Genomic DNA, 16,994 nt, shown 5'->3' on the forward strand with positions numbered 1-16,994 from the left:
TCTGGCTCTTGGACGTGAGCATAAGTCAGCAGGAATCCCAGCATGCAATGCCAGGCCCTGCTTGACTGGATTTGCTGCTATTTTCAACAGTCCAGTGCTATTTCCCCATGACGGCCATTTTACATAACTGACCAGCGTCGCTAAATTTAGCATCTCGAGACTCCCGCCAAATTTCATCGCCATGATTTCATTCAAGCAACCGAAAATATGTATGCGCATGTTTCTGATGGTGTACGCACACAGGCACATAAAATAGAGGTCATCGAGCTCGTTCTCTCTATACATTTACACTGTATTCCTTTTATCTTAAATGACTGCAGAGACATCCTGATTATCTAGATGTGATGTTTTAATGGATGGCATTATTATTATCGAGAGATAAAACACATTATTTTCAGGACGAGGATTTACGACAACAACTCTTAAGGCACAGCCCAAACATGGTAATGGATAGTACGGTTTGGCTATAATGTGCTTAGTTTTAATACAGTACTTTCGCATTATGCTTAATCGTGATATTGCAGTCTGATTACGGTAAATAATGGGAAATGTCAGCTGCTATGTATTTCCCTGAGTAATCTGTTTCCATTGAATTGGTAAGACACTTTCCTCTGAAAGAATGATATCGGACTGAAAAACGCATTTGTATGTGAATCAGGTAGGGCAGCGTTTTTGGAGCTGAAGAGGTTTTTATGTTCTGTTAATTCTCCCCAATCAAATTAAACAGCTCTTTTGAGAGCTGACTACGGGCAATCTTTTTGTAGGTCAAGTTTCACATTTGTGCTTTTCCTTCTTTCATTTGTTGAAGAAAGGGCCAATCTCAGCAGGTAGATCAGAGACAGTTATTCCAAGAAAAGAAAGACTGATTCTTCATATATTACACCTCCCATTCCATTCACATAAGCTGCAGTATCTCTGGAATACTTATCTTTAATTCCTACAGCAAATTATTATACTATGAACACAAATAGAAAAACAATAAGGAAAACATAAGCAATTATCTGTCCATAATTCCTACTTGAACGATGCAAATGCCTCTAAAATTGCTACCATATTAGCTGGCAAACCAAGTAATGGATACATGGCACACAACCTATAAACACAGCGTGTGCACTAATGAAATAACTGCCTCAGGGTGTTCAATCATAAACACACCCCCTATTAAAGACCCCCCCTCCCAAGTCACCTTAAATGTCAGCACGTCATACCGGGAAACTGCCATCTTGGGTGGTATAATTGCATCAGTGTGCCAGAAGTAAATGACCAACGGCGGGGTAACCTGGCAACTAGCCATTGGGTAACCTGGCAACTCGCCATCGTGTGACCTCATCGTTTGGTGCAATGGCAGTTCTGCCACAGGGCAAGACATGAGCCACCGTCTTGAGTCACTCAGTAGCTCTACTCGCGTTCTGGATTCACTTGGATTTTTTTCAGACGGCAGTCTATTAATCAGGAGGACGTGCGTTCCAGCTGTGCCCTCAAATCAATCAGCACAGGCGGACAAGATGGAGGAGATGCCAATCTCCAGGCGTTAAATAGCACATTTCTACACACATTAAAAAATATGTGTGTAGAAATGCGCTATTTATATATATATATATATATAATATATATAAAATAAAAAAAAATAAAAAAAGTGATGGTTGAAATCCAGAACCTCGGTAATCACAACAGGACTTCCATCATCCATCTGAAGCACGCGTCAAATGGGATTACGCCTTCGCTAAGACATAGCGTCAACGGTCTTTTAAACGATGAAGTGCCTTTCCGGAATCCTCCGCCACGCGGGGCAGGCTCCAGGCGCTAATGAGATTACACTGCGGTGCGGCCGCTCTGACCTTTTCAGAGAAACGGCAGTAAAACGGCAAACGATCGTACTTCCCAGATAGCGGCGGTGCCGTTCGACTACACACGGTAACTGGATTCACGCTTCACGTCGACTTTGAACGAACATTTTTAGGAGCGTTTGACCCCTCCCTGTTAAATCCCTGTTAAACGCTTTGGGCGTTGTTAGCATTGGACATTGGACATCCAATTTGGAAGCTTAATTCTGCAATGGGCAAGTGGGGGGGGGGGATATTGATCAATTGATACAATGACTGGATTATGGCTACTGGGAAAGAATCATTACGTGGCCATCTCCGGGCTTTATGTGCCACTTGAATCCCTGGAATCTGAGGGATTATATTTATCTATAACAACAAAATGAATCAAATGCATCAATCACTTTCAAAAGCTGTGGCACAGTGGCGACACAGCACTGCTGAAATCCAAACCGGGAACACAGACGACGACGCAAGAATCGAACGCGAGGGACGTTACCTCGTACTCTTGGGAGAATTTCAAGTTGTCATTGGCTTTCAGCCTCTCCAGGTGATCGGCAAGTTCCATGATGGGGATCGGCGGGTGGCTAGCCATGCCTGGTAAAGGAAACGGAAACGTTTTGAGTAAAAACGTAACGCAGAATACTCGGTTCAGAATAAAGGAGTCAGTCACAGATTAGAAGTAGCATGTGTATAAAATAGTAATGGAAAGGTGACTCTTGTTAGGCAGTTTGTTCACTCAAAGCAGTGGCATGCTCATAGGGTATGGACACTGAAGCCAATGAGAAGTCACCAAGCATACTTCCCAAGCGTACATTCCTATCGTGAAAGAACATGTTATTTGCACCAAGCAGCGACAAAGTTAGCATGACCAAAACAAAAAAAAAAAGAACAACAAAAAAAGACAAAAAAACAACAGAAACAAAACAAACCAGGGAACACAAAAGTTAGGCCCGATGTCGACGTCTGCTTTGAGTAATGACATGTTACTGTGTCATCATTCCAAACTCCGCCTCCTGCAATGGCTGGCATGAATGTTGAACGGATTACATGGCGTGAGATAGGCTACAGGCCTGAATAGAAAGAGGTACGGGGGTGTAAACACCAAAAAAGATAGTGACAGTGTGCAGAAACAAGACCGACTAACTTGACAAATGGAGGTTACCGGGGTAACCGGAGACACCTGAACCTGTAAAGGAAATGGCTGGATGAATAAAACGTTGGGAGACGTTGCATCAATGTGGTGAACACTTTTAAATTAAATAATAAAAACCAACAAACAAAAATAAATTAATTAACAAATAAAAACACAGTCAGATATGTGGACAGTGCATATTGCAGAACAGATTACATATCCTATTGGATTCACACTGCATATCCAGCCAGTTTTTTCTCATTTTATTACACTGTAGCTTGTGTTAGTAAAACAAACATTTTCATGCTAGAGTTGTCTGACACCCACTGCAAAAATCCATGCACTTGCAAAGACTTCCTAAAATCCTGACCATGTAAAGAAAATACTGTAATAGGAGAATATATATAATATATATACTCTCACATAAAGGAGTAAAATAAATAAATAAATTAGTAAATGAGTGAGATCACACTTAAAAGACAATTCTGGGGTTTCACGTCAAATTGAGATGTCACCTCCCCACCCTTAAACCCAAAATTCAATTTTTCATAATGAACCCAAACGAATGGGGAGAAGCAGAATAGCGAATCACAGCTGATGTTGCGAGCAGGGAGAAGGGACAGGCTTTCAGGGCCACCGGAATGCAGGTGGCAGGTACAAGCATTTGGGACAAACCCTAACCCCCACGGGAGTCAGGCAGGAACACAAGAGCACTCCAGGCAGGCCTCCGGAAATCAGAAGTCTCCATAGCGTGGAAGCGGCGCGCCATTTTCGCTCTTCGCCAGGATCGCGAGGCGTGTGTGTGTGTGTGTGTGTGTGTGAGTCCTCCAGGCCTTTCATCTCCACTGATAACATAAGTGGGCATCCGCTAATGGAAAGCTTTCCTTTTTTCTCTCGACGAGAACGGGTGGTGTTTTTTTTTCTTCCCCCCCACCCCCACCCCCCGAATGCTGAAACCACTCGAAATCCAGCTCTCTGGCAGCCCACAGCGAATCCGCCGCTCGCCGCGGCGCGACGCTAACGTCGAGGGCCACCCGCAGGAAATGGCGGGAAAAAAAAAAAAAAACAGCGCATCCAAGGCCGAGCCTTTCAGAAGAGGACACGCCTTGACTCCACCCACTTGGAGGCTGAGAAGTGGCTATATCCAATAAGGAACTGAAGGACCGAAGGAAGCTGAGAGACTACAACTCCCACCCTACAGGTAGCGCCTCCTACCATTTGCTTTAATGGTATTTTTTTATGGGTTCTTTTTAATGGCCTGCTACGGATGTAATCTATGTACTCAGCGTCCGTACCGTGGCGATGCTGATGACGCACTCACCTTAGACCTGTCTAACGACGCGAATGACGCAGTACTGCTCACATAAATCACGTGAATGCACTTCGGTCCTTTTGCGCTGCAAGTCGCCCTGGGCTAGAGAGTCTTCTAAATGAATGCAGAGTAATGTGATGAGAGAAGGCGACGCTGAGCGGAAGATTAGCAAGGCGGAGACAGTGCGCGGAATTGATCCGAGGTGCCGGGGTCGCAGAGGAAGGGAACGATCAGCGGATCCATGCCCGAGCGGGAGAGGGGGGACGGTCCCGTCTAAATGAGTACTTACGCCCCCCACTTTCCTGAGGAAGAACTCCTGTAGTTTCCTACGCTGCCACACGCTCAGTGCAGCCGACAGAATAACGCACACGGCCAACGGTCGACGCTTGTTTGAAAAGGTGTCAGTTTGAAAAGGCGGGAAACTGTTGAAAACCGATGTCTCCTGGGGGTGGAATGATGAGCACTGTTAACTGGGGGGTGGGGAAGGGGGGGGGGTGCAGTATAATGGTTAGGGAACGAGGCTTGAAGTCACAGGTTCAAATCTCGAGAGGGACACTGCTGATGTACCTTTGAGCATGGTACTGAACTGTTACACCATCACACTTATTTGGTCCAAACGTCTTTTGAAAATCAAACTGTCGACGTCCTGGATTTTCCGACGAGGTCGACCGAAGGCTGAATCAGAATGTTCTGCATGTCTGCTTTTTTCCGTCAAATATGCGCACCTGTGCGCCGGCAGACAGACAGACGGACGATCCTGCCAGTTTCCCCCTGTCCGGCGTCACTCGTTCCGCAAACCCTCGACATGAGCAGGGCTGCTCCTTTTTTACCAAATCCTTCCTTCCACAGCTCCCAGGGGTTCCGCCTCTCCGTAGAGACCCCACAGGGGACGACGTGGATCGCTCGAACTGTCGACGGTGCGGGAAGCGCCCCCCTTGTGGTGTTTTTCTCCACCTGTCATCCGACCGTCCTGTCTTCGAGACTCTCGACGGATCTGGCCTGGCGCTTTTCCACAGATCGCTCGCCTGCTGTGGCCTGTCGTTATCCGCGGATGACCTTGCGTGGCACCCGCCCAAAATTTCCAGCTAAATTCCCGCTAAGCGCTCCGGACTTCCTTACAGGTCCTGGGAATGGTGATGTCAATTTTTGCAGGTGCGTCGTGTGAACTCACGTGGCCACACAGGGCAACAGGACAAAGGTCTCTAAGGCATGGATTACATCTACATGTGTGGATAAGCAGATTTATGCAAACTTTCCAAAAGATCGGCCAGTATATTTCCCGGGTATAAAAATGTGCTGAATCATATTGCTGATTACCCTTTCAACTACGTAAAATATTTAACATTAACATTTTAAAAGGTTAACAAAAATGCACAAAACTACATACACATACTTCGCTTTTGCAGAAGAACAAGCATAATGCTGATTTCTTCCTCCCATCTGGGGTATTACCAAAATAATTTTTCTTTTTTCTCGCTGAGGGGGGAAGCTGACGTTTCTACGGACGCACTCGCAGTTTTTATTTCCAGGAATTCACTCGGGTGCGTGCCAGCTGCGGGAGCGGGGGGTATTCTGAGAGCGGAGAGACGGGTAATTTCGGGAAGCGGAGCTCTTACCGGGCGTTTGGAAGTTGAGACGCCGCAGCTCCACGGGGTCGGTGGGATGATGGGACGTGATCTCCTTGCTGTTGGGAAGGCTTCCTTTTCTGCCGTCTGACTCCGCCCGTTTCCTGAAACAACGGAGATATAAAGTAAGGCTTGACGGTGTAGAGAAATAATGCCAATACAACTACAAATAATAATAATAATAATAATAATAATAATAATAATAATTTGTTGTTTTAATGGCTATTTTTCTTATGCAACTTAATTGTACACAGCCATCTAAACAAAAAATACAAGCCAGTGCAATAAACCTTATGTGTTTACTGTACGTAGAAGGCTCCTATTTGTACATGTAGGTTCATACCAAAGCAACATGTACTCTGAAGTTCATAGGATTAGTGGGTCAGTGAACAGGACTTGCAGAAGGAGTCTTTGTGAATACTTAAAAAACGTAAAAAAACTGCTTCCGAAATATATTCTTTGTTTCCAGGGAGTAACAAAGCAAAGCAAAACATTTTATGACATATTTTCACTTAAACACGTGATAACAGATTACGTCATGGAATTTAAGGCTTATATTATGTAGATGAATGATCTTATGAGTTTAGACAAAGCCACATACATTAACAAATATTAATCGCAAAATAATATTGCAGAATGCACTTTGGATAATCTGCTTTGGTTTTAAAACCTCCATAAAAACAGGTCCTCTGTCAGATCTGCTCATATTGTTAAAGGCATTATTATGGCCATTTTTAATGTTCTGTGTCTAATTCTCATAGACTATACGGATGTCATTCTGATTGGATGACCGTTGTTGGAAGGCGGAGCTTAAAAATTCCTTTTGCTCATGTTCTGGTTAGCCAGCTTACAGTCTATCAATTATAGTACGTTTTGAGTGAAGTATTGTGAAATACGTTGCTATTCACCCGTAATTGTAAAAAAAAAAAAAAAAAAAAAAAAAAAAGCTTTTCACTTAAAATATATGAAAATCAACTATTTTATAGCTAACAGGCTAGCTAAAAACAGGCTAGAGAATTCACTATTTAGTATGCCAGTGAATTTTTTTTTTAAAGGCAAAGGTAATGACAGGTCAAAGAGTTGTGAGGTCACCCATTCGGGAGGTGAAATGAACACGAGTAAAATGGAGAGTTATACATGCTCAACGACCAGCAGCGCATAGCAACATTATGCAAGATAAATACATAAAGCTTGCAAGTGATGTCGAGGATTGCTCAGAACATCAGGCATGGGCTAAAAGATCTGAGCTTATTATTATTTTTTTCATCACGATTCTGTTCACTTGCAGAGAAACTGGTAACGATGCTCTTGCGCCAGGGCTTGTGTACAGGCTCCTGAACAGCCGTAGAAGGCTCGAACCCGAATGAATTGAACTGACAATGAAAAAATGAAATGCCTGAAGGGCTTTATGCAGGAAAAGGGGAGTAAATGTTGCAAAAATAGTTACAGTACCGGCACAAAGACTGTTCCTGGCCGGAGAGTAAATTTGATCGTGATATCATGCTGTTGAAAAAATATATATGCATGTCTACTTGTGGTTTATTAACATTAGACATCCAAGCCGTTTCCAGCTATAATGAAGTGACACGGGTAAGGTGTGGTATCTAATCTGTAACAGCATGCATTTCTTTAGGGCATGCTGAAGTAGGCAACCATGCTCTTTTACAAACTTGTAAAGAGAGTGAGAAGACAACAGTTTTGAGTTTGTTTAGACAGTATACTATCTTGGGTTTTATATATACATATTGGTACTTCTTCATCAAAGCATTAGCATTCAGAAATGTATATCAAGTAAATCGACCCATTGTGTTTAAAAAGTCAAATAGTCAATCGTTATGACATCACGGAGAACGAATAGTGTCATTGGTTCATGTTTTGATAAATATCTAAATATCTGGGATATTTTTTTCCAATCTCCAGAATACGTATGAAACTGCAAAAGGACAAGATAACCTCTTATGAAAAAAAAAAAAAAAATCACATACTGTAGCCATGGTGAATGCAAACAAATCGATAACCTCTTCAAAAGCAATAACAATTTAGAGCCAATTTTACAGGCCGCTGGATTGCTATTGCACAGCCAATTTAGGGATCATAACAAAAACAAACAAAAAAGTATCGACAGCTACATTCATTTTCAAACTTAGCAGTTAAAAATAAATGTAAATAAATATAAATAAATATGCACTGGTCCATTAACAGCAAGACAGCTGCAATGCTTTTAGTCTCCAACAATTACCGTATCTCAACACAACTGGGGGTTGATTTACACAGACTTGCAAACTATTTACCAGTGAACACATATGAAATATACGATTGTTAAGGATGTCGCACTGGACAAACTAGATCTGATCTACCCATTTGAAGAGGAACTTTATGTGTGAGCAAAATAAACAGGAAGATCCTGGCATTCCACCAGTGCCGTACACCTGTCCCTTCCCAGGTTCCCAACACATGCCGTGCACCAAAATATACTGAACGAGAACCAGCTGGCAAAAAAAGCGTTTTCTGTTAATTTCATATTTCAGTCACACGGCTGTCTGGGGGTGGGGGGGGGGGGGGGGGGGGGGGGGCTAGAGAGCTGACAACTCTTTCAGTGCAGCCTTCTGAAAGTGTACTTTTGGCCGCAATAATATTTGCAAGGCAGACAGCTGAAGGGTGTGTGTGTATGTGGGGTGGGGTGGGTGATGAATACCAGGGGTAAAAAAAGAAAACAGGGATAAAATGTATCGAAAGGAATTTTCTGCTCTGACATCTGGGGGGGCAGTTGTGATGTGTGGATTAAGAGGACGAGTGGGGGGGGGGGGGGGGGTTTATGGTTCATCCGAGCTGACGTCTCGTCTTACCTGTCTGGCTTGCTGCTCCGTTCGCGAGCGACGGGGAAAATAAAGCAAGGGCGTTAGAAGGCAAGGCCGTGTGACACGTCGCTATGACAACAGGGTATTTTTGTCATCGCCGTCTTAAGATTAGCAAAAATTAGTAACCGAGGGCTCATAAGACACGTAATGCGCTCTAATAATACCATAATGGGAAATGTGGAGGGGAGCTAAAAAAATAAATAAATTTAAAAAAAACGATAATGGCATCTGCATCGCAACAGAAATTATTTCAGTTTGCGTGACACATTAGTTTCGCCCCACTACTGACAATACACTGCCTGGGGTCGTGTTTGTTCTCATGAAACTATAATTTAATACCAGGTGCATCCAGACAGACTGTACGTCCCAGATGTGCATTTAGGGGATGGTTTTTACACCCAGAAAACACACTGTTTGATGAATAACACGTTGACTGTGCTCTGCTCAACACGAACAATGTGACATGTAAAGCATCAAAGAAATAAAAATGAAAAAAAAAGAAAATAATTTGATATGGTACATTTTGCACTTATGTGAGCCCAATGCTATATTTCACACAAGTACAATGCTATAAACTGCTAAGATGATTTCTACCTGTCAAGGATGTGATTGCAGGTGAATGGTGACATATGCTAATTCAGCCCATTCGCATTCCGAATGAGATGTTTTCTCAGCAGGAGAACCCACGAAGCGTCAGTATCGCGCGCAATAATAAAAATCCAAACAGAGCCAATATTTTCCCTGGGAAAAAGAGCAGCAATTTTACTTTGAATTCAGCTTGATGAGCTGCTGTCCATTCCACTGCTAATCGAGTTAGAGTCACTCCACCTCTGGGGTCACCTTTGCCCAGTCACAGGTATGCAAGGGTGACTGGGAGGGGGGTAGATTTTAATTGAAATGCTGATAAATATAAATATCTAAGTGATGACGACTATAGATCGTTCCTTTCCTCTGTTTGCAATTCCACGTTTAAAGTTTCACTCTGAAACAGCGACACTGGACACCTCTGACCTGTCCATCGCACACATTCCTAGCGCCAGAACGAAGACCATACGCAAGTCCGCGGGATTCCTCGTTGGGAAATGTGCGCGATCATAGCGGGATTTAGCCGTGGCGGGATTTAGCCTCACAAGGTTCTGTGCCAGTATTTCAAACCCATTTCATGTCTGACGATCCAAGATCCCGGGCCTGGAAATTAGCTTTCATCCGAGTACGCAAAAAATAACCACATCAGCATTAAACTTGAGGGAACTTGTTTATCTTGTATGCATATTCTTTGCATTAAACGTACACCTGGTTGCAGCAGGTGATAGAGGCGCCAGGAGGGATGAGAACATGGTTTTTTTTCATGTAATTTGCTCAATAATATAAGTTTTCTGCATCAGGAAATTGATGTGCTGCCATTAAGCCCAACTGATGACACGACTTTAATACAATATGCATTTTTGCTTGATGAGTTGTAGGCTTAAAACGATCACGGAAAAGGACAGTTATGGTGTAAACAAATGATTACTGTCTAATTAGATTTATCATGGCGCATCTTCCTGAAAACATAACATCCTTTTTTATGCTTTTTTTCTTCCCTTGGAAAATGCTCATAAAAGAAACATAAACCTCATAAACAGGTGAGCTGTTGTACCAAGAGCCTTGACTCTCGGTTCAAATGAACATCCGGAGTTTATGACCGACATCTTGACACGGCAGATTTGTGTAATTCGGTGCTAGCAATGCGCTTGCTGCTGTTTGAGAGGTTTATATGAGTGTTTATTGTATTATTCATGTTCAGCGGTAACATCACTGTTTGTCCTTTATCCTTTGTCCTCAGCACTGGAATCTATTTTCTCACGTTAAGCAGAAAAAAAACAACAATAGTGACAAGTGAAATAACTCCTGGCGATGCACTAGAAAATCTGACTAAACCAGTGCTATTGACTTTATAAGTGTTGAGTACACTAAATCTACCTGGAACAAGCAGAAATGTAAAATTCCTACTCTTATAATCTTACAGTTCTCTCATTGATAGAGGTCCTCTTGGAAATCTTCCATAATTCAACAATTAGCAAAAGTAAACGAATAAATGATTAATTAATTATCAAAGGGAGCTAAATGGTCATGATGATGCGTAAATACTTTACCCCCATTATCAACACAGTTGTCAATATAAAGTAGCATTATTTAGATGTAAATGTCATACTAGCAAAATTGCTAGATTTTTCTATTGTACCCGAATTACTGTTGAGGGCAGTTTTCAAACACAGTATCAGTCACTGGGCTTGGCCAGAGACATCCGTATTTGCAGCCCGGAGTGTAGCTTAAGGCATTTCGCCATGACGACCATCCCCAGAGATATCCAATGGGAGCGCGGGGCAGCCTGCCTGGAGGGATGCCCTCTCTCATAAGAGTTCAGGGACCTTTTTTACTGCGTATAATCGCCAAATCCGGGGTCTCGCCCTTTGGGCAAAACCGAGCCGTGCCAGGCAAGCGGCCGGCTAGCTTTTTCCGCGAGGCAAAGAGGCGGGTTTTTTCACAAGCACGGAAGCTCTGCTCCTCGACACTCACCTCTTGTACAGGAGGATGGCGATGACGATGCAGATGATGAAGACCACGGCGAGCACCGGGCCCACCACCCAGATCAGTCCCTCTTCCTCGTCGATCATTGGCTGGGGGTCGATGTCAGCTGACACCACGGGGTCGGAGTACGGGCTGGTGGCGTACATGGTCTGGGCGACAGCGGGTTCAAGGGTGAGGCGTCAGTGTCACTGAAGACTACTTGCTAAGCCTTGATGCATGCTTCACAATCATTATTATATTTAAACATTTCCTCAAAACCACTATATTGTATTGAGTGTCATTTAAAGCACTTCCTCGAAACAGCTACATCTTACCCAGCACCATTAAAAAAAAAATCCTTCAAATACATTGTATCTAAAATCATTCAAAACATTCAAAACAACCAAAAAAAAAAGCTTCTAAAAAATAATTTCATATTTTTTAATACTGTATTAAAGTAAGACTGCACGTTAGGCTGAATGCTTGGAACCAGCGCATGAGATTATGGATTTTTTCTTCCTTTGCTGTCTCTTGCTCTGAAAAAAACAAAACCCTGCGGAAAAGGCTTCCGGCAAATTGTCAGAACTCCAAAGGAGTCACATGACGCATTTCAGGCTGCGATTTATGGAACCCCGACGTTAAAAGCACTAGTCTGGAGTGTGAAAAATCTCATCGACTCGTGCTTTAGCACACGTCAAGGTGTTCTCTGGCTTGTGCGAGACATTCCCAGAGCTAAAAAAGAAAAAAAAAAGATGCTTAGATGCTGCCAAGATTTCCTGCCGCTACTTTATCAGCCTAAAAACCAGTAACCGGAATAACTCCAGCAGACATCTACAAGCCGGCACAGCTAGACCCTCGTCTCAGAATTCACATTACACCACCGCTGAAATTTAACTCATCACCATTTCATTAGCCACAAGCACCCTAAAATGCCAGAGGTGTGGTTCCCAATGTGCTGGCGCAATAAAAGGCACGGGTGTGTGGGCCATAGCCATGCGAGCTTCCCTTCTCCCAATAGCTGTGCTACCAGAGCCTCAGTGGCAATATGAATTCACAGTCGTTTGCGTTTTAAATCGACCTCCGCACGGGGCTGGATATGACCACCGGGCACGACTCCCTGCCAGGACATCGCACGTTTAGCGTCTGACTCTGCCATGTGGCTTCCGGAAAGATCTCTCGCTTTCGAGCAATCACTGGGGGGTGTGGGTGGGGGGGGAGGGGTGCGGTGGGGTTGGGGGGGGTGGGGGGTGATACATGTCTGCACTCATTTATGTGCAGGAAGTAAGCTCCCGGAAACGCCTGGCGGCAAAAGACATGTAAAAAAAAAAAAAAAAAAGAACTCACATTTTCCGAGATCTCCAGGACGGCCAGCACGAAGAAGACGTACTCCTGGCCGTTTTGGAGCTGCTTGTTCTCAAAGTCGCCGTAGATCTGCCTGTCTCCCAGGGTGAACTCGGTGGGGAGCTCCTTAAAGTAGGCGGCGATGTAGGCCTTGGGCTCCAGCTGCCTCCTCAGTCGAAGGCTCCTGCTCGTCCTGTTAATCTCCTTGAGCAGCTGAGGGAAAACGGACGATGGTAACGGTCAATGAGAACACATATGACAATGCAGAGAAACGCTCATAAAAATTCAGCTATTAATACAAAATACTTAAAAAAAAAAAAAATAGGTGATGGTAATCCATTCTGTTGTTAATTTATTTTTCTACTGCATATGGTCAAGGGGGTGTAGCAACCAATGCAACTGATTGTTCTGCTCAAATAAAAAGCCTATCAGAATCTTCCCAGTGAAGTATTCACAAGTGTAAACTGGCTAATTCAATGTATTTATTTAAATGCAAGCATAAAATACAAATAAAAAAATATGAATAAACACTAAGGTTCTACGATCCTGGTAGGTTATATGAACATGAAACAACATTAATATCTCAAGGCTTTGTGAAACTGAAATTTTGATTCATTGCGACGTTACATAGAAACAGAATTATCTAGAAAGAAATTAGCCCAACTGACGAGCGACCATTACAAACAAAAGAATAAATGACCGTTAATACGAACGGCATCTCTTTACCGAAGGCAGTAAAGAAGGCACATTACGGGGCAGTGGGTATTCCTCAGGCACTCTCCACTTCTCATTGTAGTGAATATACTGTACACATTAGGAGTGCCATTAACGGCCTGGACTTCAGCCAAAAATGTAAATATACATGAAAATTATGATGTAAGCCTGAAGCAAAGGGGAGAAAAGACCTCCTTAATGGATTACATTTTCTAAATAAACGCTGAAATATATACTCTCGGTAGCAGGAAGCTCGTCCGTCCCCCCCCCCTCCCCGACTGCTGGGAGGCCAATAAGGGGGAAGAGTTATTCCGTTGTCGGCCAATGGCACAACCCAGACTCAATGTAGAGGTGCGGGGCTCCGCCTACTTTTGCGGTAGAAGCCAATCGGGAGCAAGTCAACGCCAACCGATGTGTGAAAATATGACGTTTGATTCATTGGGAGGAGACAGAATCCAAGACTCTCCTACCGCTGCTCTTATTTACGGTGTTCAGGTTGCAAGGAGAAGGCATTCGTTATTTGACCAGCTCTCTCTCTCTCCCACCCCTCCCCATCTCTCTCTCTCTCCCTCCCTCGCCATCTCTCCCCGTCTCTCTCTCCCTCCCTCCTCTCTTTCCCTCTCCTGGGGATAATGCTTACTCTGAAGGCCTGTCACGCCAAATGATTGGTTTTCACAAATATCCGGGAGAAACAAGAGGCCCATTGTTTTCGCCCCTTATTTTTCCTACACTGCTTGCGAGTAACATCGAGGGCAGAGAGTCAGCGCCAAGAGGACCCCGGCTCCTCGAGGCACGGCCCGGGTCAACATGGCGGGATGACTAATGGCGATTTGGCGGCGTGAACGGTGTCTGAAGCCTCTGAAGTCCGTGCGAACCGTACACGTTTACGGGAACAGCGGTTTGCGGCCATTTTCTGGACCGCTCGGTATTGAGAACGCCAGCGACTCCATTTGATTCACTGTTACTCTGCTCCCAGTGCACAACCTGGCGGTATATCGTGCTAAAACACAGAGAATGCCAGTGACTCCATTTTCTCTTTTCCCCGCGAGTAACCGGCTGGTGTGCCGTGCTAACACAGACGAGCTCAGGCCCTCGGGCCCACAACGGCTCTGCGCTGCACAGTAAAGCTTCCATTAGACGCTGCGCCTCTAACAAGAGCCGGCCTCTTTTAATGGCCGGGAACAAAATCATAAAGCGAAAATAAATGCCTGTCTCCAACAGCAGTGAAAATATATGGCTCCGGAAACTGGGAAGGGAGTGTCCCCTGGCAGTGTAGCTAACGTGTGGTGGCAAGCTAGCATACAAACGTTACCGGCGTGGCGCCAGTAGACAATTTAATATTTCATTTAAAAACGAGATGTTGTCAGGCAAATTCGAGTGGAGCAGCAAAGAGGCACTTTGCAATAGGCCCAGAACGAGCGCACTAAGAGAAGTGGCAAAAAGGAAAACTTCTAAAAAAAGAAAACAGCCAGTCCCCAGGAAACGCTGAGCTTACTCGCATTGCAAGCAGTTAAATGCAGGTTAAAAATTATTTTACAGTATATAGGATTCGCATTTTAGCACGTGGCTATCTTAACATTGGCTGGCTCTGTAGTGGTGGTTTACGTGCTAATGGGCTAACGTGATGCTTTACGTGCTAATGGGCTAATAAGGGCTAAAGGTCTGAAGCTGATACAAATATGTGTGTATACATAAATAGTATCTAGTTAGAATGGAAACAGGACAGGCTAATTAACGTGCACCTCAATGAGGTGAATCCGAAGCAGTGAAATAAAACCAGGTGAGTCGGTGTTTCGGCTTTCCCGGGAGCTAAGACCATTATTATTAGACATCACTGGTGCCGACAGCTGTCGACTCTATCACGGCCCCAGCTCCGCGGTGGGGGGACGGGAACCTGATAATGTCCTCAATCATATGTGCCTGCTTCGGCTGTCACGACTGCTCAACCCATCGCCCTTGGGAGAACTTTTTCAAAGGCGACGGGCGAATATTGACAAATAAATTCTACCGGCGCTACTGTTTGATTATCAGTCACGCCGAAACGCCATCGAGCAAGCTGAGCTCCGGAACAAAGCCACTTCAGACAGCAGCGCCGTCGATTCCGCGCGGGAGAAACGTGGTCTCGCTGGTGGACAAAATCCAGCACGATTTTTTACACGCTATTCTATTTTTAAAACCGACACAACACAAAAGATGTTAAAACTCACTAAAGATTCCCTTTGGTAAAACCCCATCTCGTTGATACAAATTGTTATTACAGGGACAAGGAGGGTATTACATGTCAAGTTGTGTGAAGAATGCCTTTTTTTTTTTTTTTCCGAGACAGACAGTCAGAATTTAGCTAATGTCCTTAACGAAACCATTACACAGATAAACGCTTCGCGAGCCGCCTCTCATTAAAATTCTCTCCCCTGCAGTCGAGCGAGGATTATACGGGCTTTTTTTGACGCTCGCTCCGACGGTGTCTGTGGAAGGCTTAGAGGAACGTGCTAGGCAGGCAAGGGCAGCCGCCACAGAAAACTGTCACGTGAAAACGCACAAAGGGTCTTTCATTTGCCTTCCCATGGACCCCTTCTCCTCCTTTTTTCTCCCCGAGAGACCGAGAGACATGTCTTGCAACGTGAGCGTGCGACGAGCTGGTGATACGACTGTGTCTCCAGGACGAAAGCGAGACTAGCACATGATGCATTACCAGGTTCCCACTCAAGCCGCTACACACGAAAATAGATACAATATTTACACAATCTAAAAAATAATCCCCAGGGCCACTGAGAATTTTACGTCACGTTTTTTTTGTGCATGTTTGTTTTGTTTTTGTTTGTGGAACTTTCCTTTCACGTGGTCATAAGGCGGCGGCTGTCCCAACGTACCTCCTCCAAGTCCATTTCGTCGGGACTGTCCCAGGGGTTGGCGAATTTCCCGCCACGCTGCTTCTTCAAAGGCACCACCACGATGTAGTACCCCCTGTGGGACGAGCGGGACAGAGGTCAGAGAGGTGTCAGGCTCCGCACAGCCGGGAGACAGACCAAACACCCGCGCAGTTTGGGCTGAAGCGGGGTTCTTCATCCACCCCCTTCGTTGACACCAAACCCGGCTGAGACCCCCTCCTTCCCCACAGCCCTCCCCATGTCACGTCCTCCTCATTTCCCTCAAATGGCCCAAAATAAATTAATGAAACGCTCTCCGTTAAATTAAGTCTGTGTTTCTTTGTGACCGATTTCATTAGGTTGGTCTTTTTTCCTTCCCCGTGTTTTGGGTTTTTTTTTAATTGAGTTGCGATCGGTGAATTCGAGCGGGGGGAGGGGGGGGGGGGGCTGTCGCACCTCGCCGGGCGGGGCCTGGTGGGCCAATTAGGCGCCTCGGTTTTTGAGCCGAAATGAAAGGGATTTCCATTCGTTTGGGCTGAGCGCGGGCCGCGGTTCTGCCGGCGCCTTCTCCGCGTCCCGTCTGGGCGCTGGAGAGCTGGCGCAGTCAGGAAGTCGATGCGACGGGGAAACGGGAACCTAATTAGCTTAAATCCGCGCGGGAACAGCGGTGAGCAGCACCTCCAGCGCGGCTGAGAAGATCAAAATGGCAGATTTTTAACATTTTTTCTTTATTTTTTAAAGTCATTCTCCACCCTCGGAAATTGCGCTT

The 16,994-nt window shown here is 44.8% G+C and overlaps 1 protein-coding gene across 50 annotated transcripts in view; it reads right to left on the minus strand.

The window, feature by feature from the left end:
* LOC118232176 (receptor-type tyrosine-protein phosphatase delta) overlaps window positions 1–16,994 on the minus strand; it is a 234,927-nt gene that overhangs the window by 20,903 nt on the left and 197,030 nt on the right. For 29 of the 50 annotated variants that reach the window (XM_035426883.1, XM_035426884.1, XM_035426912.1 and 26 more), the window contains 8 exons: window positions 16,229–16,322; window positions 12,648–12,857; window positions 11,313–11,473; window positions 8,742–8,753; window positions 7,348–7,398; window positions 5,887–5,999; window positions 2,971–3,012; window positions 2,323–2,420 (listed from right to left, as the gene is read on the minus strand). In XM_035426883.1, coding sequence (XP_035282774.1) covers window positions 2,323–2,420; window positions 2,971–3,012; window positions 5,887–5,999; window positions 7,348–7,398; window positions 8,742–8,753; window positions 11,313–11,473; window positions 12,648–12,857; window positions 16,229–16,322 — 781 coding nt within the window. The remainder of the gene's footprint in view (window positions 1–2,322; window positions 2,421–2,970; window positions 3,013–5,886; window positions 6,000–7,347; window positions 7,399–8,741; window positions 8,754–11,312; window positions 11,474–12,647; window positions 12,858–16,228; window positions 16,323–16,994) is intronic. The other 21 variants (XM_035426902.1, XM_035426907.1, XM_035426888.1 and 18 more) reach the window with 5 other exon arrangements.

This window comes from Anguilla anguilla, chromosome 7, assembly GCF_013347855.1.
Source record: "Anguilla anguilla isolate fAngAng1 chromosome 7, fAngAng1.pri, whole genome shotgun sequence".
In the NCBI taxonomy this organism is placed as follows: Eukaryota; Metazoa; Chordata; class Actinopteri; order Anguilliformes; family Anguillidae; genus Anguilla; species Anguilla anguilla.